Source organism: Episyrphus balteatus, chromosome 1, assembly GCF_945859705.1.
Source record: "Episyrphus balteatus chromosome 1, idEpiBalt1.1, whole genome shotgun sequence".
In the NCBI taxonomy this organism is placed as follows: Eukaryota; Metazoa; Arthropoda; class Insecta; order Diptera; family Syrphidae; genus Episyrphus; species Episyrphus balteatus.
The window spans coordinates 47,264,618-47,291,209 of NC_079134.1; the positions used below are offsets into that span (position 1 = coordinate 47,264,618).

At 30.2% G+C, this 26,592-nt stretch overlaps 1 protein-coding gene across 3 annotated transcripts; it reads left to right on the forward strand.

Annotated features, from left to right (window-relative positions):
* Window positions 1-281: 281 nt before the first annotated feature.
* Window positions 282-25,310, forward strand: LOC129921236 (apoptosis-resistant E3 ubiquitin protein ligase 1). 3 transcript variants are annotated; one of them, XM_056002965.1, is made up of 10 exons: window positions 282-745; window positions 14,405-15,048; window positions 15,112-15,417; window positions 18,572-18,770; window positions 18,838-18,974; window positions 19,048-19,483; window positions 19,537-19,826; window positions 19,899-20,222; window positions 20,283-20,545; window positions 25,018-25,310. In XM_056002965.1, the coding sequence occupies exons 1-10, from the start codon at window positions 559-561 to the stop codon at window positions 25,118-25,120; spliced, it is 2,889 nt and encodes a 962-aa protein (XP_055858940.1). In that variant the 5' UTR covers window positions 282-558; the 3' UTR covers window positions 25,121-25,310. The 3 variants fall into 3 exon arrangements, with proteins under 3 accessions (XP_055858940.1, XP_055858941.1, XP_055858942.1); XM_056002966.1 differs by having other exon boundaries at window positions 19,066-19,483; XM_056002967.1 differs by lacking the exon at window positions 282-745 and adding an exon at window positions 10,162-10,417.
* Window positions 25,311-26,592: the final 1,282 nt, after the last annotated feature.

The following is a 26,592-nucleotide window of genomic DNA, read 5'->3' on the forward strand; positions in this document are numbered from 1 at the left end:
TATATCTTTTTTGCCAAATAATTTAAAATGTAGGTAAGTAAAAAAAAAAAAAACTAGAAAAAAAACTCCATCTTTAATTATTTTTAGTTTTCGAGTTCAAAAAAATCTAAAAGAGTTCAAATCAATAAAATTTATTTCTGAATAATAACACATTTAATTAAATGTAAAATTAAGTACAATTGTAAGATAAAATTAATCGATAGCCTTACAAACATACATTTTCAACTACCCAGTCTTTCCAGGCGAAATTCTCTCAATTCAAGTTCCCGTATATGGAATAGCAAATGCGCAAATCAGTCTGTGTTTTCTGCTTTCAGCGAGTTGTCACTAACCTCTCCCACAGTTGTGTCAAATTAGAATATGTTATGTGTGTATAAACAATAGTAGTTAAATAAACAAAATTTGCTTTGTTTTTCTTTCAATAACTAAAAGCAGAAAAAAACAACACCAAATCATTTATTATTATGTGAAGCTATATTTTCAAAATTTAATGAACCGCCAAAAGACTTTTTCGCGCCGAAAAAGAAAACCGTAAATCGAGTTGGAATTTCGTATATTATGCTCTTGCGGTTAATGAAAGTCATCGTCGCTGTTGTTTTAAGTTTAATGTTTACAGTTTCTTTGGTTAAAATAGTTTTATTAATATGGAATGATTATCATGTGTCATTTGATGATGACGGAAATGTGGATTTGTGGTTGGATGAAAATAATTTAACCATTTACAAAAGTTTATTTCGTGAAAAAGGTAAGTTTGTGATTATTAATCAGCTGTGTAAAAATGATATCAAATATTTTTCGCACATTCTCAGCTGAAGTTGGCATAGAAAATTATATATGCGGGTGCTTCATATTAATCAATTAACAGGGATGTCATATTTCTATGAGTTTGAGTAGGTGCATGGAGTACTTCATATTATTTTTAGAAATAAAAACAAGTTGATATTAAGTGCGTCTTCTTAGCGCTTTAACATTTTTACTTAACATTTGTACCTATATCATTATTGCAAAAAGCAACAAAGAAAAATATCAAATGATGCTAAATGGAATCAAAAATACATTAAAAAAAATTTATTTAAGTACAACAATATTTTAACAAAATGATTTTTTGATTTCGGCAGAATATTTATTTTTTGGGAACCAAAAATAATTGAAATCCATAATTTGAGAAACATATGAAACAACCCAAAATAGTTAAATGAAAGGTATCCGTTTGCGTTATGGTTAGATGGACTGAGTATCACGAATGAGGTTCGAATCAAGGCTACAACACAGTTCAGGAATACCAAGTCTAGTTTGCAAGGTATTGAAAAGGATTATCCAGGAGTCAGGGGCGTTCGTTGAGTTCTCGGGGCCCCGGGGCCCCGGGGCAAGACTAAACTAAATTTATTTTTTTGGGACCCCTGAGGTAATATTTTTTGTTTAGATGAAATATTATGTGGCTGGCTACCAATTCACTGAAAAATATAATTTGTCTCTCTTGTGTCCGAAGTGATTCATGTAAAATATCTTATCTTTTTGCTTCGATACTTTTATAACCAGTTGCCTTCTCTGCATTATCTCCTTACGGGGCCCTGGCGTGTTGGAGGCCCCGGGGCACCGCTCCCCTTGCCCCAATGGTGTGTACGCCCCTGCCAGGAGTATCATTTTCGTGAAAAAGTAGTTACTTCGCATTTTAGCCGTTCTGACTCGGCAAAAAGTTGTAGGTGTCGGCATCTGCATATATATCTGTGTGTATGGATTCCTGTTTTTGTGTTTATCTATCTGTTTCTAGGTCAAGTTACGGTTAAAGCCAAACGTAAAAAAAATAAGGCACTTTTAAATAAGATGATGCTCACTTTAAATCCCATCTACTTAAAACAATAAGATTTCTTATAGAAACAAATGGAATCTATTTAAACTCTGTTAAATTTAACATGAACTTCATTTAATTTTAATAAGATTTTTTTAATGATAAGATTTCTAACAAACCTATACTAATAGAATTTAAAAGATTTTCTTAAATAAAGAATCTTTTAAAATTAATAAAAAATCTTCAAAAAGAAAAATAATACATAAATATTTGGCAGTTTATTTTATTGTCTGATGACTGATGCATTGTTTAGATGTGAGCGAAAGCGAGTGGTTGTCAATAATGCGGAAAGTTTTTGATAGTGAAGTGAATGGGTTTATCTTTGAAAAATAAAGTTGTAAAAAATATAAATAAAACTTATTTTTTTTTGCAGTATAAAGTAACATTTTTAAAAGACTCCTTAAGACTAATTCTTGTTAAAAAAGTGTCGTTTGCAGAAAATGGTATCACTGTTTAAAACCTAAATGCATTCGATTTAAATAAAATTTAAAATTATTTTAATTTTCATTGCGGTTAATAAGGGTTCAAAATACCAAAAACTTATTAATCCTTAAGATAAAATTGAAAAGATATTCCCATAAAAATAAAAACTTGGACATTAATGATCACTTTAATTCTTAATGAATTATCTACCATTTTTATTAAATTTCAGGAATCTGAAAAGGAAACGATTTCGAGTTTAAATGTATCTTTAGACGTAAATTATTAAACCTCTTATTCTATCAGAAAACGTTCTTTTTCTAATTAGTGCCTTAGACTTTTTTTTTAAATGGAAATCCACTTTTAATTAAAATTTGTTTACATTATTTAACCTGGGGTCGAATTACAGCATACGATTACGATCATTCGTTAACGTTTTTAATATTTGTGTCTCTATTTAATTAGTAGAAAAAGATAGGGACACATAGCAACCATACGATAACGAACGTATGCCGTAATTCGACCCCTGTTTTGGAGTCAAAAAAGAAAAAGTTTTTCTGATTAAATTAAATGGATTCTTTTAAATTAAAACATTCAAGGAATTCAAGATGTCTTCTCCACAATCCAATATATTTTATGTGTGTAGATTATACTTGTTTTTTCTCAGTGCACGAAAGCGGTTTACTTTAAATTTAATAGTCATAAGGTCTGGAGTACCTACTGAATTTTTATTTTAGCTTTATAACGACAAGTATGTACCTTACTTAGTTATGACAATATGGAAAAGCTTGTTCTTCTCAGAAACGGTTCTTACAATTTAAATGACGATACAATTCGGTGGACTTTGGAAAGGCTCTACTTTTGAAACAGAAAAATATGTTTAAACCACTACCTGTCATTAAACCGTTTTTCCTGATTTCAGACTTTTTTGTAAATGAGTGAAACGATTTCAATAAAAAATTTAACACTGAAGCCTTGGAGTTGAGCTGTAGGTACTGTTAAATTTAAAAAAAAGTTTTTCTTTTCAAGAACCAATTCTTTGAGCGTCTGCCGGGGGTTTGGCCCCACTTAAAATGTCTGCCATGGGTATTTTTGTCATCAGAGAGTCCACCATGCTACTAGTTTTAAGTGGTTACCCTAAATAAATCCGTTTTCAGAAAAACTGCATTTTCAAAACCGTCTGCCGAGGGTTTGGAACCACTTAAAATGTCTGCCATGGGTATTTTTGTTATCAGGGAGTCCACCGCTACAGGATGCGATTAATTTTAGGTGGTTACCCCAAAGTCTAAAAACGCCAAAAAAAACGCATTTTCGGGACAGTCTGCCGGGGGTTTGACCCCACTTAAAATGTCTGCCATTGGTATATTTGTTATCAGTGAGTATGTGGCGTTGGTTATTTATAAATTTTAAGTGGTTACCCTCACTAATTCGATTTTCAGAAAAATGGTACTTTTGATGCGCTTTTTTTCGACAACGCCCCAAATAAATGCAGGCAGACTAAGGTATTCGTCATCACCATGACCCAGACTACCTCTGACATTCATATGAATCGGTTACCTCTCACGCAAGAAATCTGCTCCCGGCTCTCGGTCTATCTCGGAAAAGTAGATATTTTTGAGAACACAAAATAGCACTTGATTTTTTATAAAATCGATATGTGCCAGAGTTACTGTTATGTTTGGTTTTAAGAAAAAATCCAAAAATTCTTTTTTAGAAGCCAAAACAACGCTAAGTATTTAAAGTTAATTGACCCATCTCTTAATCTGTTCAAGCTCTAACTTCTTCCACAGAAAAACAGATACTTTTTGCATTATTATCGTAATAGCCTGTTTTCACTAGAGCCCAAATGAGATAATTACGCAAATTATCTCATTTCGAATGTCAAATTCTATAGAAAAAAAAATTCAATTTGAAATCTGAACTGACCTCATATGCGAAATTATCTCATTTGGGCTCTAGCGAAAACAGGCTATAATACCATGTTTGTTTGCTATCTCAAGTTCGAGTTTTCTAACGAATGCCTTATGTGACATACCTACACCTACATATGGGTTGAGGGTTGATTCACCTTATTAAGAGTTGACCCTATTTTAGAGATTATAGAAAACTGTCAGTAAAATAAATTTATAAAAACAATATGAATACTTATTTCAACAGAGATTTTATTTTTAATTTTGCACTTTTGCCTGTATATTTTACAAAATACCGACCTTAAACATTGATTTGAATCCAATTCCAAGTTCTGGAATAGCCTGCTCAAATTTTTAATTTTAGACTGGTTGACTTACCATTTGATTCTGTCAGGTTAATTAAAAATTGTTAACCTTCTTAACTTCTACAAAAATGTTTGCTTTTACACAAGTCAGTCACGAAGACCTGATTATGTATTTCCAGGCCAATAAATCCTATTCGCTCAAAGTCTAAATGACCTGACCTAAAACTTAGAAATAAAAGTAATAAAATTCTAACAAATCAAAGCACTCAGAAAAGTCACTCTCATCAATAACAAAACCGTTCTTTGAGCCATCCGTAAAATTTGTTGTGTTGAATTCTTTTGTCACTATACCATCTTTTCACTCTTTTACATTATTTATATCTTTGCTATGGATCAGAATATGGAGCAATACATACTCTTTTTACATTCCAGTTCTTTCAAGTATTGATAAACTTTCAAAAGTCAGGACATCTACCCATGACATGATTTTTTCATTGTAAGATTTATCAAATCAAAAACATTTCTCGCAGTCTTTGATGAAATACAAAACAATAACTTATAGAAACGTTATGTATTGCAACTAGGTCCTGGCTCCTAAAATGAAGGAGTGCACCTCAAAACTGTATCATAAACCCAAATTGGAAATATATAATGTACCTTCAGATTAATCCTTTCATCAATATATATGATGAATGTTATGATTTTGTCCCATTTTTGAAAAAAAAAAACTTTATCCAAAAAAAAGCCCAACGACCTGTTCGAAATGTTTTTGTTTATAATTTGTTTGCCTCTCAAAAGCTTTCCCCAAAATCCTTTGGCTCTCTCGTTTTCTCTCTCTCACTCTCTCATGACTCCCAGCTTTTACTCCTTACAAAGTTTAACAATACCAATTTTGTTCGTAATATTGCATATTGCAAGAAACCTATGAGCTCAGTTGCTTAGTATCCTTTGTCCTGTAATACAAAAAAAAAAAAAAACGGTATATCGTCCTGAAATTTCGCCTAAAAATAACCTTAATTTTCTTCTTTTTCCATACCTCTCACAGATACACAATATTAAATTTCATGTCTACCCCCCGTTTTTCACCTTTAGTGTTTCGAATTTTTGTAGAAAAGTGTGTTACTCGTTTCCTCTAAAAATACTAATGGAAAACTCACTGAAAATCGCGAAAAAAAATAAATTTAACCTGTGACATATGAATCATTTTTTCGTGTTTGATATCTCAATGCGATAGTGTTGAGTTTGAAGTAATTAAAACACTCATAAGTGAAGAAAAAGAAAGAAAAAAGAAAATAAAACAAGCTACATCATACCAACAATTAAATATGGATTTTCAAAATCCAAATGTGTACCCAACGAGACCTACACTTTTGGCTTTGCTCACAAATTAATCGCGGGTCACGCTATGTATACGGGCATTGTGCGTTTTTTTAACCTTTTAACTATTTATTTATTATTACAAATGGAGAAGGAGAAAAATTACAATTGAAAACTAACTAGTGCTCGAAAAAAAACAAGGCTAAACGGAAATTATCCTTTTCGTACTTCCTTTTTTACTTTCCATTTTATTTGATATTTTTTTTTTTTTGTATTTTTTTTCCTGCAGTATAGTACCTCAATTGCTGAGCGCGTGAATTTTTCTTTTTTTATTTTATTTAGTTGTGTGTGAATGTTTACTGGCCTTTGTGCTTTTTTTTTGCCTTAGCCTTACACCCTGTTTGCCTGTTACCTTATAGAAAAAGGATTTCATGGCTTTGGCAATAAAAGCAAATTATATAATAAATTTAAAAAAAAAATTGACGAAAAAAAAAAGCTCTCAGAGAAAGAGGTGGCAGGATATACTTTACATACCTTTGCAAACGATAACATTCGTTACTGAGTGTATACGTGCATCATGTGTTTGATTTATAGCTAAGACAAACTTGTAGGCCCCATCAACCTTTCTGCTGGACATTCACTATACAATTGCGCTAAAAACTAAAAAAACTTATCCGTGTTTTATAGGTAGGCTTAAATTATAAGAACAACAATACAGTGGTTGTTCTTAAAAACCCCAAGAGTGCCTCTTTTTCATATACATTTAGAACTGAGGTAATGATTTCATTGTAGACACCTGCTTTGTTAGGAGGTGAATTTCAAAAAGTGCCTTCCCTTAGCGAAAATTTTCTATCAAGATATGTAGTCAGTGGTGGAGTTATGGTGGTAACAGACTAATGTAGTGAAACAGGCCCAGTTGATTTTTAAGGGCTTATTTAATGCTTATTATGAAAAAAGTCTCCAAGTAATGTAGAGCCTCGTGTGGTAGGTAATGATTTATTCTATGAGCTATCACTTTAAGAGTTCTAGGTTCAAATTCGAACTCTACCACTTTGACTTTTTTCGGAGTTACTGCATCTTGCAAAAAATTGAAAAAGCCTGTAATATTAGCACTGTAATGGAAAAGTTCATCTGTCCTTAACCGTTCAGACTAGGAAGAAAACTGTAGAACCCCTTTAAGGGGGTTCGCCTTGGTTTTTCATGAACTCTTCAAATCACAAGTTTGTTTTTATATTACGAGTAGTTTTGTCTTCCAGTGTAAAACAAGTCCTCGAATTATGGGGTTTTAGTTGAATTGTTAAAGTTACCATGCATACATTGGTTAAAGTTACCATACATACCTACATACATTGTTAAAGTAGAAAGAAAATGCCTTTATGATGTCCACTGGAATTCAGTCCAATATTTGTATGGCAAAGAGTTTCGGATGTTCCAAAGAGATCATTATTCCATCATCAGCAGCTCAGTACATTGGGCTAATTTTCCAAATTGGCAAGAAACTGATCAAGTGTCCTAACTAAGGCTTCTTTGTTGAATCGTTTATTGCTGAAATGTTTGTGGCGCTGCCAATCAAAGTTGACTTCGGTGCAATTTCCTCAGGAATTCCTTTCAAAGTATTGTCTGCATGGCTTATCATCGGAAATATTTACCACAGGAAAATTGTAGCTGATCACTACTTTAAAATTGAACAGTTCCTTAATTAGGTATATAATTCAATACGAATTAATAGATAACAGTTCCTTAATGTTAAAGTTATTTTTAAGGCTGCTTTAATTGGTCCATCCAGATTCAAGATGCCCTAGAACTAGATTTTTTAAAAGAAAATATGAAACATTTACTTAGTTTATGGATAAGATTTATAAAATGCTTTCTCAAAGTCTAGAAAGCATCCAACGGGTACTTGATGATTGTTTAGCGTTGATTTGACGTCAAGGTGAAATTTGAATAACGGATAAGGCTTCGAATGTCTTTCATGTCAGAAACAATCGCGTTTTTGTCTCGTTATTCTTGTTGTTAACCCTCCTAGGAATTACTTGTTTCAGAATTTTGTTGATGTTGTTTGGGCTGAAGTTTGCAATCAAGTTGTTGCGGTTTTTTTCCGAAATTGCCACTATTTTTGCCATTTTCCATAACTGGGAGAAGTGACAGTTGGTAACGCAGTTGCTTACGACAATTTTCGTAAAGTCTGTTGGATAGATGTCTTCACTACAAACAAAATCACCGGTTCTGTAGATGAATTGGATAAGTTGGAAGAAATTGGCAAAATTACCATTTTTTTCGACTGTTGAAGAACTCTTAGCCTTCTTGCTGATGATGACCATGACGCCTGGTATCGGCTAAGTTTTTTGTATAAGGTTTAATTTCATTTGAATGTGGCTAGTTTTATGTGATTGATTCTTTGTGGGCGTATCATCAGTCGTTGGATGTTAAAATTTTAATTATGATTATAGTCAGAGAGATACTAATTATTTGTTGCACCAATGTAGAATTTGTTGCTCCTGCACTTACCCCTTAAAATTGTGGCGGGCAATGCTTGACGTCAAGCTGGCTACGCCACAAACTAAAATTAAAAATTTCAGAAATAAAAGCTTCCTGCATACTTGCTCCAATCCCGAATTTGTTGCTCTACGTTTTGTCCTTCAAATGCACTTCGACAGCTAACGAAAAAAAACTAAATTGCTTAAAAATGATCGCACAGTCAAAAAAATGGCACCAAAATAAAGAGGTCCTTTTCAAAAATTTCCTTTTCCATATTCCAATTCTTTCATGTCCAAAATGCCTTGTGAAGCTTGAACGCATTTGTGGTAAATATGTATATGAAACGAGAAAACGTGAAAATACATTAATACTCAAAGTTTCACAGAAAATAAGTATGTAGGAATTTTTTGCTAATTTATTGCTAGTTTGTTGCTTACCCCTCAAACTTGCGGAGGACCGCGGACCTAGCTGGACGTCAAGCTGGATACGCTACAAGTTTAATGGTCTCCTCCCGTATTGAATGTGATTTTTCTTAAGTTATTCAAGTTCATTGGCTCGCCAAGTCTAGCTTTGGTGATCCGTTGTTTTGCGACAAGCTATGTATATTGTGCTACTGCCGGTTGTGCAACAATCATATCTGATATTTGTTACTGTTGCATCCTTGACGCTCAAGCTTTGTGTGCTAAGCCATGCTTCATTTCATCATTTTTTTTTTTTAAGCTAACTTCTGGGCTATATAGGCCGATTTTGCAACAAATTACTTTGGTAAACTCTCTGTTCTACTATAGTAATTTGTTTCTATGTGCTTGTTTTATTTTATGATTTGGAACACAGTTTACAGTTTCCTACATGCACTATCGTTCTCCAGTTGGCGACGTATAGACATTTACTACCTCATTTTTACGAGCAACAATTTACCATTCTGGCTAGCATTTAACAATTTACTGTCAAAAAAGTTTACTTAATTCTAGTTATTTCTAAAATAACTGGCTGATGTAATTTGAATAAATGTAAGGGCAGCAAGGAGCAACTCAACTAAATTGAATTGTCTCTACGAAAATTTAACTTTAGGTTACTTATCTCTTTTTCTTTCTCGTCCTTTTACTTGCGCCTAGACTTTCTATGAAACTTGTTTACACCCCTGAGAATATTGCTTCGAGCTTATTCTCATTCGTTTGTTCGTTTTTCGAACTAAATGCAATTTGCACTTTGGTTTTCGTTAGTTTGAGTGTAACCTATACACAGTATCTGTAGATATAAGTATATGTATGGTACAAAGGCATGCGAACTTCTTAAAACTTTGTTAACATCTACAACAGGCTATCTCACATTTGAAATTTGGTACTTTTATCGTGAAATATTAGAAAATATCGTAAATGAAAACTTAGGTTATATACCTTCGTGTAACCAATGAAGGTGATGTATGTCCTTTATGGTTGAATAGAAAACCTTATACTCATGTTTGTTTGTGCATTTGGCTACTAAGACTATATCGATAGGTATTCAAATATATTATTTTTTTATGTTCATGTACGACAAAAAATAAACGACCAATGAATCAGATAAAACGTCTGTAAAACTGGTCTCGAAAATGGAATATTTTTAGTGGTATTTGATTTTGTGTTCAAGTCGTTTTTGAAGGAAGTCGATAAAATGTTTGCCCTTTCGATAAATTTATTTTATACCAATGGAATGTTTAAATAAAATAAAACGTAATCGGAAAAGAAGTTTTCTTAAAACACGAATAAGAAACTGAGTGTTAACTTGTTTTGTATTTTTGAAAATATCCTTACAAAAATTTGTATTGTTTTTTTTTTTTTAGTTAAATTAATATTTTAAAATATTCTTGTTTATTTTAAAGCTTAGCTTACAATATAAAACACAAAAAAAAAAATAAGTGTTAAGTTTACTGCGAATAATTTGATGTAGAAACTTTGCATCTCTTTAGAACAATAAATCAAAATAAATTAAAAATAAACATGCCTTGATACGCACTGTGAAATATTAAACATTTAAAAGTCCGTTGAAATAAATAAAAAAATTATCATCATAAACAACGAATAAAATGTGGTCACCGGAATCAGAAATCAATTCGATTGCAATGGCAACGATGCGCCATTCGCAATCGGCATCATCAGGTTTGTTTTGGTTTATTTTTTTGTATATTTGTATATTTTATTTTATATAAATTTAAGAAATATTTTGCTTCAACTAAGTAAACATTAACAATATAATGTACCTACCTAACTTAGTTCAAATAAGTGGGATAAAATAGATAGTTATTACTTGTGTTCAAGTTTAAGTAGGTACTAGTTTATATGTGTAGAATACATAATGTATGTAATTGAATTCAAGAATTCTAGATCAAGGTTAAGGGCGAATGTCCAAGTATTATGGATAAAAATTATGTCGTGCCAAGATGTAAGATATTGTCTATTGTTCAAATCAATACAAAAAAAAAGAATATATCATACACACAAAGGATGACGACCAAAATTGTATGGGGTACATGGGCAAGGTCTATCTTTCAATGAAAAAAGTTTTTTTTTTCAAAACTCACCTTTAACGGTATCCTGTCAATGTTAATGTCTGAGTTTTTTTCCAAGCGACTGTTTCAATTTCAAACAATTTATTTATACAAAAGCATTTTTATAACTCTAAAATAAATGTATTAGAAATTTTTTTTTTTGAAAAATCAAATTTTCGAATTTCGAACTCTTTGAAATTTTGATTGAAGAATTAAGATTTAATTAAAAAAAAACTCAACAAATTATAAAAAAAAATAATTTAAAAATTTTCATATTTTTCAATGCATCTCAATCAAATAAATCTAATTGCATACTTTAATTGCAGTTGAATTCATTTAAGCTGTGGTTTTTTGCTTTAAAGAACGAATTTTATGTTTTTATTCAGTTTATAGTTTTTCTGTGTCTACTTTGAAATTTGGTGAAAGTATTGGTGTTTCAATTTTAATAATTTTTTATTATTTTTGTTATTTTTTTCTTCGTTAGTATTGGTGTTTCCTTACAAAAATTGTATTAACTACATCAGCTAAATTTACTATGGGTATCGACGAACTTAAAAACTAATAGTTAAGCTGAAGCTGCATTGGGAAATATTGTTTTTTTTTGTCGGTATAATTCAGAACTACCAAAGTTTTACGATTGAATTACTATTTGACGGACAAATTGAAGTTTAAAGTCATTATTTTCAAAGCTGATTTAGCTCGACAAGAAATAGGCCTCAGATAGGACCATCGTAGGTATTATGTACCTATTTCTGCAGTAAAACTTCTGCTATAACGACGCTTTAAAGCAGGCATGTCAAACTCAATGGTAACGAAGGGCCAAAACAGAGATTAAAATTTTTATGGGCCGCAGAAAAAAGTAGAACTAAAATTTTTATAAAACAAATTATTAAAAAAAAAAAAACAGGAAAAATGATTAAATTAATGTATTCCATTTACCATGTTTTTTCTATGACCGAGGTTAGTTAGGCTGGATCTTATAGGTAATTTATTCGTCTTAATGACTTAAATAACAACTCGCATTGACTGGTACATTTAACAAGAAAAAAGCGAAGAAAATCAAGAGAACTTGTCTTTCAAAGACATAAATCTGCAAGCCTTTTTCATATTCAGTATGAAAGTTTATATTTTTTTGTGGATTATTTTTGATACGACCGATAAGGATAGATACGGATTAACTTAAAAAAAGTAAAAGAATTCAGAAATTTCGATAAATAATAATGTGTAAAAGGGATTAAGCTCTTAAAGACATTTTCGTTTTGATTCTACGATTTCGGAATATGCTTGGGGGCTCAAAGATTCTATTTTTGTGCATAATGGGGTTCTTGCCATAAAATTAAGAATATCACGTTATTCTTCTATACAAAAATTAAAGTATTGGACCAATCTGGAAACTCTCTGGTCATGAAATCCATAGAAAACTTCTTTTAGGGCTGTACGTTATTTTTTATCAAAATTTAAAATTAAATGAGACAAAAAAAAATGTTGGATATCTCAACAAAAACTTTAAAAATTGAGCAACAAGAAACAAAAAATTGCAATTTTTTCGCTTAGGCCTAATAATATGGCAAAGTGCTGCAAATTATAAACTTTAACTCGAAATTATTAAAAATGTGGACTGGGCCGCAGAGTTAAGCGTTGTGGGCCGCATGCGGCGCGCGGGCCGCAAGTTTGACATGCCTGCTTTAAAGGAAATAAAGCTTTGAAAACTTTCTTTGTATGTGTCAATTAATACTTCCAAATTTGTCTTCAAGCATTTTTGAAAATTTGTATCAAAGATTATTATTAAGGATTTTCAAAAACTTTTTTTTTTAAATTCTTTGTTATACCAGAAAGACAAATAACACTGGTCAACAAGGTTTTTGTTACAGACACCAAGATATACTTTTCTATAGGTTTTTTGGGTGCTGAGCTCGAATCCAAAGTCAGAAAAATTCTATCACAACACGTTTTTGAGATAATCCCGTTAGAAAATCGAAAATGCCGCTTGTTACCAGTTTTCGAGATTATTTCTTAGCGTTTGGTTATTTGTTTTAGATACATTTGTTTCTAAAAGAACTAAATTTTGTCTTTCTAAATCCGTTTAAATCTCTAAAATATCTTATCTTAAAAATCTTAAGTTAAAATCAAAGTGTTTGGTATATACCTCATGTTTATTTGCTTTTAATAGCAAATCTCGAAAAGTTCAAACTGTGTTAAAATTTGAAAGCGATTGGCAAAGAACTTTTCGAGATGGCATACTTCGTTTAGAGTTCAAAACCATTTAGAGTAATTAATTTCAAAAATTAAAACAAATTTTATATTTTATTTTCAGTTAGCTATTTAAAAAAGTTATAAGAAAAATCTCTGAATTTCTTAAAACCTTTAAAATCCCAAGCAACTTTTAACAAAAGAGCTAGTCAGTCTTAAGCTGGATCCACATACTAGGTTGATCAACACGTTCAACATACGTTCGAAATCAACATATTGATAGTTAAACCGTTCTTAAAAAAAAAAACCAAAAACTAGGTACCAAAAACTAAAAAAAACTTTTACAATTTCAATTAATTTTTGTTTAATTTTTAAAAATTTTGTAAAAAAAAAACAACTTATTTATCAAACCCCTTATTTAAGGCCTCATCAAACCATTCAATAGAGAAATGCTTTTAAAAAAGAAGGCTCTTGCTAAGTACGAAAATGAAAAAAGGCATTAATAAAACTAGGATTCCACTGTTTTTAATTAGGCTATTTTAGGCTAAAGGAAATGCGAATAAAACAAGTATTATCCCATTATTTTTTCGGAAAAATAATGGGATACAAATTCTTTTATTCACATTTTCTTTAAGTAGATCAAAGTAGCCTTATAAAAAACAGTGGAATAGTTACACTAAAACATTGGTTAAACGATTGTCAACAATGATAACCTCCCTCCTTATATTTCACACGAAATTTAAGAAACACAAATTCAACATAAATATAAATATGAATATCTTTAGTAACTCTTAATTTATCGGCAATGATTATATTTCGATTACCAGATCGTCAAGGATTACAAGAAAGTACCTACTCATTTTGGTCAATTGATTTAACCACGAACAACTTAGAGTATGTATATTTTATATGTATAGCAATTTGTATAGTTATAGTTATGCCATACCGTTATTAAAGATATCATTTGCAAGAAAATGTGGTTATTTTACGCCTTGAAATTTGACCTTTTGGTCTATGAAGCAAAGCGCTATAGGAAGGAATAATGAAATGCACTTATTTTGAACTTTTTGTAATGATGGTTTTTATTAAAACCTGGAAATTCTTTTTGGTCACGAAACCGATACCTGACAAAAGAAAAATATACCTTCTACAATATAAAAACAAACGTATTTGATATGAGAATTGGAGCTATGCTTTAAGATTTCGAAGTTCAAATGTTAACGTTTTTTTGATTAGTTTGATAAAAAGTGTCCCGAAATCTTCGAATTTTACTTTTTATGGCAGAAAGTGAAAAATTATGCTGATAAAATTTAATATTTTAAACAATCCTTTGCAAAAAAAATTGTAGTTTCTTTATGCCAATTACTTTTTACTCATTTTTTTACATTTAATTTTTTTATTTCTTCAGGAATTTCATCTTTATCAAGTTGTGGAGATCCTGAACGTCTACCCGAACTTCCGCCCGGCGATGAACAACGTTTGCAGCGGGCCGCATTACATCTGCAACAAAAATTAATTCTACGCGAATGGTTACGCGATCATCGTTTGCAGCATCATTATTCACGTTTGCTTGCTGTTGAAGTATCCTCACTGGAGGATGTCTATTGGCTGGAAGATTCCCGGGCCAGCAAACTCTTGGGCAAGGACTGGCAAGTTTGGTCGCAGGCGAGACAAAATCTGCCCACGTCCAAGTCACAATTGGAATCGTTGAAGGCCCAATTGTGGTCGACTGTGGTTAAATCAAGTCAACATCAAGACGCTTGGACATGGGGTGGAATGCTTGTTGTGTCGGTATCGGTAGCTGGTTTAGTTACTCTAGCCGCAATGACACAACCATCATTGGCGCCTGAAGCGCGCCATTCACTGTTGCAGTATGTTACCGGAAAATATTTGTTGCCGGCCAATTGCAAAGTTCAGTGGGATTGGAAGGATCCGCATGTTGTTGGTGGTACCATGTGCTTTATTGTTCGGTTCTTTCAACGAAATGGACAGCCTTATCCTATCTGTGATACTGATCAGTTTTTTGTTGAAGTCACTGAAGGAACTCGAAAAGTAATAATATCAATTTCTCAATCAGCTTGATTTGTATCTTTGTAATATTTTTTTTCTCGATAGGTTGTTACCATCAGTGAACTTGGATCACCAACAGACCCAAACAATGCTAATATAGCTAAAGTTAAATTTACGGTCCGAACTGCGGGCCAATATAAAATATCCGTTTTAATTGGTTCCAGCCATATTGCTGGAAGTCCATTTGCTAAATCATTTATTCCTGGGCCAATTGACGCGAAACGATCGCGTTTCATACGACCAGCAACAACCGTTATTTGTTGTGCCGGCTCACCAACTTTATTGCACATTGAGCCAAGAGATGAATTCGGAAATGCCTGTGTGTTTGATCATAATGAAGATCCAGTCAAAGTAAGTATAAACAACTTAATTAAAAAAAAAAAAAACAAACAAATACCATCCTGTCCAAGTATGGCTTGAAACTGAATATCTATGTAAATAGTTTTATCTGTAGAAGTAATTTAGATATAAGACATAGCTGTTTTGGATTTTCCATGAAAATTTAATGGAGAATCAATAAATTAATAAATTATCCCTTCATAGAAAATAATTACTCATACACCACAGTGACCGTTTTTAACCCCTTGTAGCCCCATGTGACATATCTGTTACAAACCAAAAAAGATCCCACAAAAGCTGTAAAAACTATATTTTTCTTCTTTTGAAGCTTATAACATAATTTTTAAATATTGCTTTATCGAAATGGTAAACCATATTTTTTGTAATAAATGGCACCAATAGTTTTTAATTGGCAGTTAATGTTGAAAGTTCGGTTTTTTTTTTTTTTTTAAATAAGCAAATTTGTGTAAAAACTACGAAATTCAGAAAAAATATTTTCCTGCATCAACTAACGGGGTTTTATTTTTGGATTTTAGGAAAGTGCCTAAAAATAAATATTAGATAGCTTTTTGTTTGAACTTTTGCATCATTTGTATACAAAAATAAATTATTTAAACTTATTTTTTTACTCCGTAAATTTCGAAATAAATAAGTAAATAATGAAGATACTGTATTTTTAAAAAATACGTGTTTTACTATATTTAAAGGCAAGTCGATAAACATTATTAATTTTAAAATTTACGATCTTGGGTTACAAGGGGTTAAAACAAATAGTTTGGGGTCTCTTTGCGTTCTGTTAAATTTTATTAATTTTTTTTTTTTTTCATTATTTTTTATCAAACAATATCTATTGGGAATGCGTACAACCGATTTTCTAGAAAATTGAAAAAAAAAAACTGAAAAAAAAAATATATTCGGGACCTAAAACTGTTGATGAAACAAACGGAACGAAAATCAAAGTGAATTCCAAACTCGTAAAGTGATGTAGAGAGTTTTCTGGTTAAATAGAGAGGTTTTTTAGTTTCAATTAGGTGCTTTTAAGGCTGAGAATTTTGAAAAGCTGTTGAAAATTTTCTTAGTGTTTTTGTATGTGTTTTTTTTTCGTTTTCGTAAAATTTTATTTTTCCTTTTTGAGATCAAACACGTCTTATATTTGGTTACTATACTCATTGACCTACTATATATGGACTGCTAGTCGTTTGACTTTTCCATACAAAAATTGAAAAAAAATGATTCCACATCTTTCTAGCTCTACTAGCGGTATAACCTTAGACGGCGAAAAAAGGAAACTTTTAGTGAATGACATCTGTCGTTAAAAGGTAGTGCTTTCTCTGTTTTTCTATATTTGTTCCTTTCGCACTTCGTCAAAAATGTTGCACTTATTCTCCGCTTTTTTTTAGGGCGCTAGTATCGCGAAGAAACAAGTGGAACCAACCTGAATATGCTTCTAGCAGTCCATATATAATAAGTCAATGACTATACTATTATAGCTCTTAATAAAGGAGATATGAACCTCTAGAAGGGAATGGTAACTCACGTTACATTCAGAAAGATTTTAAAATACATATTTAGATAATTTTTGTCAATTTTAAAAATTTGAAAATATTAAGGTAACTAACGTTACATTAATTTAGTAACTCATGTTACCTGCGATTTGTGGTTACTAAAGTAAAAAATAGATGCATTTTTACTAAAGTAATTTTAAAATCGAATATTGTGTAACAAAGCTTTCTTAAATGTTAATTTATTTTAGCAATCACGAAGAGATATTGTCATCGTCACTATTAGATATATGTTGTTTTCTGTGGGCTTGTTTTTCCATCACGTTCATGTGGAATTCCTCTGTAGTTACCAAGCTTATACTTTAAAAATGCTTTTAGATTACTTATACTCCAACTCCATGAATTAAATTTCTGTCTATAAGGGTATATAATAAAGAATTTTTCTTGCAACTTGCATAAAGGGATGCCGTTTGTCAATTGTGATTCGCTATTGGAAAAAATAAAAAAGCAAGCATAATTTGTTCGTGTCCACTTTTTTGTGGAATCACCTCTGGCATAGAAAAAATGTTTTTAATTTGATTTTTCCATTAATTTATTGTAAATTTGCAACTTTGTATAGAAAATATATAGTACCTACCTACTCGTAAGTAAGTTATCTCAAAAAAGCAGCAAGCTTTGCGAAATGATTATTTTACAAAAAAATGAAAAAAATTAAAAAAGGGTTTGGAAAATGTTTTTAACATTTTTCAAACCCTTTTTTAATTTTTTTCAGAATTTTGTAAAACAGAATTATGAAAAGCAGAATTTTGAAAAACAGAATTTTAAAAAGCAGAATTTTGACCCCGGCAGAATTTTGACCCCAACCCTTTAATTTCTTTAGAAATATCTGTTCACGCGATTTTCTGATATCCCTCATACATATAACTTCAAAACTACTGCACCGATCCTTTTGAAATGTTGAACACTATTTTCTGACATAATTTACAAAGTTAAGCTCAAGAGTTTTTTTTTTAAAGTTGGTAATTATTTCTATTTTACAATAACAAATAAGCCGTTTTTTCGCTAAAATAGGCGTTTTTCAAAGTTTGTGTTTTTCAAAGGGTTAAAAAAAGTGAAAAATGGAAATTTCTAAAATCGCTTCCAGCGTTTTTTATTATTTAACGAATCGATTTTGATTTTTTGTATTTTCAATGACCCAGCATCAAGACATGCGAGCACCGCAATTCTCTTTATTTCCGATGCGCATTGTCGAGTTTTTTTTTTTTTATTATTTTTCGGTAAAAATATTATATACATAATGCTTTTAATAAATAGATTTTAACTTTGTAGTCACAAAAAAATCACGAAAACATGCTTTCTTTAGAATGAATAAATTAACCCAATTTTATCAGTTATGTCATTGAATCACATAAAAAACTTTATTCTTATTGCTAGGTTCATCTGCATCTCAATCAGTATTAAATGACCATTTAGGATGGTTTAAATCTGCTATCAGAAAAAGAGGTTTAAATTTTAGGACCTAAAATAAAAATAAGGATAGTTCAAAACTTGTCAAAATTATATAAAATTACTTACTTATTCTTGCCACCAAGATCAAATACTTTGGTTTAAAATTTGATTTCAAATATATAAATTATAAATCTATATTTTTAATTTCCTTCCAGGGATATCGAGTTGATATTTACGATTTGCATGGAAATCCTATTGAAAAATTACATCACGCAGTATCGTTTGCATACGATAGGGTAAATTCAAGAGTTTCGGTGACCGCATTGTTTCCAGAACCGATTTGCCTTCGTGCTGTTATTAGTTTTCTAGAACAAAAACTACCAAATGGTGACTTCGATATCATAGTTCTTAGTAGTAAGTTATTACTTATAATATTGTATATACCTTAAATGTAACAAGTTTATTCTAAAACCTTTTTCAGGTAGCGATACAACTTTAGTTCATAAGAATATTGCATCACGCAAACACAATATTTGTTATGAAGCAAAATTATTGAGTATCTTTGGTCAAAATAAATCAAAACCTCGTAAAGTCTTGTGTTATGTTGGTCCAAAACAAGTGAGTTTACGATTAAAGAATTAATTTTGTTTCCATGAAGAAAGAAAAGAACACATGATCGCATTAATTTTAGAATTCTTTTATTTTCCAGGTTACTATCAAAGAAATGATTTTAAAATTTATTCCAAAACGCATTGCAACTTTTCGCCTGTGTCCTTCGACTAAATTTCATTTTCTACCACAATTGCTCACACAGTCACATGGTCCAGTTTTTATTATTGACGATGGTTCTCAGCCAAAAATTGAACTTGCATCCAAAGATCGTAACATTATTGCAGCAACTTTCACACATTTCTTGTTGAAAAATATCGGTGGGTCGGAAACTTTTAAGGATAAACAGGATTTCTTCTATCACGAAGTAAGAAAGTTCCATTCAAATTACTACCACGAGAAGCTTGCCTTGAAAGTGTCGAGGGATAAGATTTTAGAAAGTAGCATGAAAGCTACAAAAGGGTTTTCGGTCTCCGATTGGTGCGGTAACTTTGAAGTTACATATCAAGGCGAACAAGGTTGGTAATTGTTTGACTCTGTTCATCAATTATGACTAATTTGTTATTTTAAGGTATTGACTGGGGAGGTTTACGCCGCGAATGGTTTGAGCTTATTTGCAGCTCCCTGTTTGACCCTCGGGGAGGATTATTTTGTACATTTCACGATAAACATCAAGCTTTAGTTCATCCAAATCCGCATCGACCATCACACTTGAAACTTAAGCACTTTGAGTTTGCTGGAAAAATTGTCGGAAAGTGTCTGTATGAGAGTGCTCTTGGAGGTTCCTATCGACAATTAGTCCGTGCCAGATTCACACGTTCCTTTTTGGCACAGCTTATTGGTTTAAGGGTTCATTACAAGGTAAATAGTTAAATTAACAATGTGTTTTTTTTTAATTCAACTATTTTAACATGTTAATTTTTTTTTTTTTAGTATTTTGAACAAGATGATCCCGATTTATATTTATCCAAGGTTAAATATATCCTAGATACAGATTTAGATGCTAGCGATTCATTAGAATTAAATTTTGTTGAAGAAATTTACGATATTAGCGGTCAACTATCAAAAACTGTCGAACTCATTCCGAATGGATCGAAAGTTCGTGTAACAAATGCGTCAAAAAATCAATATTTAGATGCGTTGGCACAGCAACGTTTATGTAATAATGTTAAAGATGAAGTAGATAGCTTTCTTAAAGGGCTAAATGGTATTATTCCTGATAATTTGTTAAGCATTTTCGATGAAAACGAATTGGAGGTGAGTTAATCTTCAAAACACCGCCGAGAGTATAATTAATTCTTTTGTATATATTTTTAGCTCCTAATGTGTGGAACTGGAGAATATTCCATTGCTGATTTCAAAGCGCATCATATTGCAAATGGAAATTCAGCTGAATTCCGACGAGTATTGGGTTGGTTTTGGGCCGGCATTAGTAATTTTAGTCAAACAGAAATGGCTCGACTTCTTCAATTTACCACTGGTTGTTCTCAACTACCACCAGGAGGATTTCAAGAATTAAATCCGCAATTTCAAATCACAGCAGCTCCTACATTTGGCAATCTTCCTACCGCACATACATGGTAAGTTGCTCATTAAAAAAATAAATTAATTAGTTTTCCAATTATTAGGGTGCCTAGACTTAAAATAACATAGCTCCGAGAAGCCAGAACTGCGACTTTAAAATTTTTGAACCCAACTAGGCTAATTCGTTTGTCCACCTTTTGTACATGTTTGCCTACCCAATATTTTCGCTTGTCCAGCAAATTTTTTACAAGCCTAAAAAAATAAAAATCGTTTAAAGTGATCAAATTTTGAGATAAGGTATATACAACCAATTCCAATCGTTGGTCCTCGAGTTCTTGTTACATACCAAAAATCATCATTAGTCCACTATACGTTAAGAAGTATTGTACCGAAAAATTTAAGTTCTCCGGAAATCCACAAAAATAGTTTTTTTTTTCAAATTCAAACTTCTGTCGTTTGCCCACCTCGAGTTCATTACATATACCAATAATCGTCGTTTGTCGACCCTACGTTTATGAGGTATTCATAATACATAGAGTACTTTTGTACTCTACCCGGAGTGAGTACAAAAGTACTGTACTTTTATTAAAAAACGCGGCTAATCCGAAAATATTAAAATTATGTCTGTAAGAAAACTCGAAAACCTTAAAAGCCAATTTATTATGTTTTTAATTTTTATGATTCAAGGTGTTTTTTGAGTATGAAAAAGATAACAAATTATTGAGTTATGTAAGCCTTATAATCGAAATTTTCAGTTAGTAAAAGACATCACTTAATATTATTATTCAGTCAGTGAATTAGAGAAAACCAAAAAGGTCACTGTGGTGTATGCGTAATTTTTGTGTATGAAACAATTTCAACGGAAATATTTTTATTCATATAATATATTTATTCATATTCATAAATATTGTTAAAAAAAAACGATAAATTAAAATTGTAGAGTAACTAAAGCTCAAAAAATGGCAATATTAGGGAACCCGGCCGAACAGCTCTGATTTTGATGATTTTTTTTTTTTCAAACGTCGGTAATTAAAAATACTTTAAAGTCTATAGATTAAAATTTGCCGCTGTTGCCGTTTTGATTTTTTAAATTTAATTGAAAATTTTTGTGAACAAAAACATTTTTTTCCAAAAATTTAGCTTAAATTTCATAAATTTATTAATGCCAAAAGATTGTCTAGGTAATTAAAGGAAAACAATTATATGGGAGTGGAGCACAATCTTCCATCGTTTAGGCGATAAATGCAGTTTTCTCACAAATTGACTTCAAATACAAAAACAAATATTTAAACACAACGGCAACACCTGCAATATTTAAAAATACACCTTAAAAAAGCTAGAAGCTTATTCTTATTTGTAAAATAAAATTAAGTAAATTGAGGAAAGAGTTTTTGAAAAAATGGTAATTAAACTCAGATTTTTTAAAAAAAAATTATTGAACAAATTTTAACATGTCCTTTTTAAAAATTTTTCGTAATATAAAATGCATTTATTTTTCAAATTTTTTTGGGCACATTTATTATGATTTTAAATTATAAAAGGAAATCTCAATATTAGGGTGGGTCAAAAAAATCGAAATTCTTTTTTTTGGATTGATACTCCGAAAAATCGATTGCTAGACCCCTCTAGAATATACACGCCAAATATGAGCTCTTTATATTAATGGGAAGTTCCTCCGCTTTGCAATTTTCCATTTTTACATCAAGCTTCTACTAAAAAAAAATAATTTTTTTATTAATTGACTTTTAGCAAATTTCTTTTCATATTCTTGTAGGATATTGAACGCTCTACAAAAAAGGCCTCATACACTTTTTTCGTTTATCTAACCGTTGAATAGATATTTGAGGTCCAAAAATCGAGAAAATCTTTAAAAATTCGTTTTTTGTTCTTAATTTTGTAACAAATTGAAAAATTATAATGATCAAACGCGCAAGACATATTCTTGTTGGAAATTGATTGCTCCACAAAAAAGGTCTTGTTAACTTTTTTCATTAATCTAACCATTCTAAAGATATTCGAGGTCAAACTTAAAAAAAAATATAAAAACATTTTATATTTTTAAAAAATTTCTAATTCACTGAAAATTTATTATTTTCAAATTAGCAAGATATATTCTTGTAGGGGCTTAAACGTTCTACAAAAAATTCCTTGGAATGAAATTGATTGCTTTAACCGTTTAGAAGATATTCGTATCCAAACCAATGCTCACCGATTTCAATAGTTTTCTTATGACCCGTATGCATTGCGATTTGGATACGAATATCTTCTAAACGGTTAAAGCAATCAATTTCATTCCAAGGAATTTTTTGTAGAACGTTTAAGCCCCTACAAGAATATATCTTGCTAATTTGAAAATTATAAAGTTTCAGTGAATTAGAAATTTTTTAAAAATATAAAATGTTTTTATATTTTTTTTTTAACTTTGACCTCGAATATCTTTAGAATGGTTAGATTAATGAAAAAAGTTAACAAGACCTTTTTTGTGGAGCAATCAATTTCCAACAAGAATATGTCTTGCGCGTTTGATCATTATAATTTTTCAATTTGTTACAAAATTAAGAACAAAAAACGAATTTTTAAAGATTTTCTCGATTTTTGGACCTCAAATATCTATTCAACGGTTAGATAAACGAAAAAAGTGTATGAGGCCTTTTTTGTAGAGCGTTCAATATCCTACAAGAATATGAAAAGAAATTTGCTAAAAGTCAATTAATAAAAAAATTATTTTTTTTTAGTAGAAGCTTGATGTAAAAATGGAAAATTGCAAAGCGGAGGAACTTCCCATTAATATAAAGAGCTCATATTTGGCGTGTATATTCTAGAGGGGTCTAGCAATCGATTTTTCGGAGTACCAAATCAAAAAAAAAAATTTCGATTTTTTTGACCCACCCTACTCAATATGTATTACAGTTTATGAAAAAAATTAAAAAGTATTTCATATTCGAAGAACTTTTTTTAATAGAAGTTTTGAAAAAAAAATTTAACTAATTTTTTTTTGAAGTTCAACATTTAAATATAAAGTTATTTTTTATTCATTCAATAGCCCTTATTGAGTAAAATAGCAAAAGCTTAAAGCTATTGCCAAATTTGCCAAATTCTTTGATTAAATCAATTATTTCAATACAAAAATTCAGTTTTTATCGAAAAATCCAATGAAATTGGAGTAGTTTTTAATTTTTTTTTTTTTTTCAAAACTATCGTATATATTACCTTTTCTTCTTTGGAATTTAACTAATCATATCTATAACCAAAATATTTTTAAAAATAAATTCATATTTTATTACGAAAAAGTTTGAAAAAAAGTCATTTAAATTTTTTAATAACATTTTCTATCACCATTTTTTCAAAAACTATTCATTAAATTTTGTGGATTTAAATTTTATAGATAGAAATGAGCTTTTGGCTTTTTTAAAATTTGTTTTTTAATATTGTATGTTAAAGACCATTTTTTCAAAAACTATTCATTAAATTTTGTGGATTTAAATTTTATAGATAGAAATGAGCTTTTGGCTTTTTTAAAATTTATTTTTTAATATTGTAAGTGTTGCCGTTGTGTTCAAAATATTTTTTTTTGTGTTTGAAGTCAGTTTGTGAAAAAATTGCATTTATCGCTTAAACGATGGAAGATTGTGTTTTACTTCCATATATATTTTTTCCTCAATTTAGCTTGAGAATCTTTTGGTATCATTTATTTTATGAAACTTAAGCTAAAAAAATGGTTTTGTTAAAAAAAAATTAATTTTAAAAAACAATACGGCAACATCGGCAATTTTTAACCTATATACTTTAAAGTATTACAGAAGTTTGAAAAAAAAAGATCATCAAAATCAGAGCTGTTCGGCTGGGTTCCCTAATAATTTGCTACACTAACAATTTTTATACGTAAAGAACACTAACAATTTTTATACGTAAAGAACTCGAGGTGAACAAACGACAAAGTTTTTAAAAAAAATATTTTTTGGGGATTTTAAATGAAAGTTGCTACAGAAAAATTGTGTTTTGAATATTTCCTAAACGGAGGGTGGAAAAACCATAGTTTTTGAAATACGTCTATCTCAAAATTTGACCGTTTAAGACGATTTTTAATTTTTCTGACTTCCTATAAAAAAAAAATTTGATTAAAAAAAATTTGAGGTCTCAGGCTCAAATTTCAGTTCGACAAAGAAGTAAGACAAAATATTCTTTAAAGTCGCAAGGGCAGCATGAATTTTTCCTTTGCTAAAGACATCAAAAATTCGTCTTTCCTTGGCCATGGAAACTTTGATAAATGTTCAGATTATTACCATTATTCGCACAGTTTCGGTAAAATTTAAATTGCTTATTGATGTACATATGAGGCGTTTAGAATAAAAATAATGGGTCAAGTCCACTTCTCTATAGGTTGTATGTTTTAAGGTTCATTCTATTGAAATTAAACAAAAACTATTAATATATGCCCCAAAGTTTAAGTTTACAGCTTCACATAACAAGCTGTATTCCTTCTTACTTTCAAATACAATTAATTACTTTTTGTTCCTTTTACTTGCAGTTTTAATCAGCTTTGCCTGCCTGACTATGAGAGCTATGAACAATTTGAAAAGGCTCTGCTTTTAGCAATAAGTGAAGGCAGTGAAGGATTTGGAATGGTTTAATTTGTTCGTTTGTTTTTTTTTTTATTAATATGGGTTTGTTTTGAAAAAGAAATTTGTATAAGTTCCGCGTTGCCATTGTGACAAAAAAAAAAAACGTTTTACAAAAAGAAAAGGCTTTTTTATATATAATTTTACTCAAAAAATATAATATTATATAAATCAAATATTAAACTAGGCATCATTAATGCTTTTTGTCAACCAAAAAAAAATGCACAGTAAAACTTAAAAAAATGAAAAAAAATATCAATCAATGCTATTTATTTAAGTATTGGATTAAGCTCCAACAAATTTTCGATATAATATTTTTTTTTAATTAATTTTGAGTACACTTTTCACTTTTAAATGTTATGGCAGAAAATGTGACGTAATATAAAGTTATTTTACTACCGCTTGAAAGCTTGAATGCAATAATGTTACTGCAGCAGTAGGTTTAACAAAATGGGTACTCTCAAAATTAGAAAGACCGAAAAAAGGTTTGAGACACAGAAATTTGAATCTGCAGCAATCTTTTTTCATAGTTCCAGTACAATTTTAAGCTGATTGATGTACAAAAAAATTACAAAAACTTTTAAAACCTATACAACATTCTAAACGCAACAATATCAAAAATACGATTCTCCAAATTTGAAAAAATTAGCTTTTCTTATTATGAGTAATTGAAATTTAATCTGACAGTTTGTACTACTGCTACAGTATTTTTTATTGCAAAAAATCCATCATTTTAGAATCAACTTTTATGAAAGAAATGTTTTGGAAAATTATCAAAAAATTGATTTGCAGTTGACATGGGACAAAGTCTTCAAAATGAACGATAATAATGATCGAAATTTCGTAGCGTATTTTTAATTTGATATTAGCTGTAGATTTAAAAAAAAATGCAAAACAAAGTCAATAGTGAATGAAAATAAAATTTAAAAAAAATTATATCAATAGATACATATTATGTAATAACTACAATTATACATAGAAGAAATGAATTTGAGTTGTGACAAATCTTTAGATTTAAGAAATCAGCTTTATTATTTATTTATTTTTTGTTTTGTTTAATTGATGTTCTTGATAGATGTCCTCTGCTAGCTCTATTAACAAAATTATGAATTGTCACATGTAGCACAGAGTTGCATACTGCTGGAGTTAAACGTTTTAAAATTGCTTCTGATGACATTGACATTCTTCTTTAAGAAGGTTTTAAGTTCATATTAAGAAGATAAAAAACCAATAGAAAAAATTAAGAAAGGATACCTAGTAAAGAATATTTGAAAATAAAAGCTATAAATTACATACCAATAAAAATCAAAAACAAGATAAAGAATAAAATAAGAAGTGTCAACCAAAATTAATTTTTTTGTGTTACTTTTGGGTCTATACCAGGGTTTTTAAAAAATCATTTTTTTATTGATGTTTTCCATTACAATTTAAAAAAAATAATTGTCGCAAAAAAAATTGCATTGAAAAAATAAATATTTATTAGG

Coding starts and splice junctions, on each gene's coding strand:
- LOC129921236 (XM_056002965.1), top strand. CDS start 559: ATGCTCTTGCGGTTAATGAAAGTCATCGTCGCTGTTGTTTTAAGTTTA. Junction 15,049..15,111: donor TCACTGAAGGAACTCGAAAA/GTAATAATATCA, acceptor TTTTCTCGATAG/GTTGTTACCATCAGTGAACT. Junction 15,418..18,571: donor ATAATGAAGATCCAGTCAAA/GTAAGTATAAAC, acceptor ATTTCCTTCCAG/GGATATCGAGTTGATATTTA.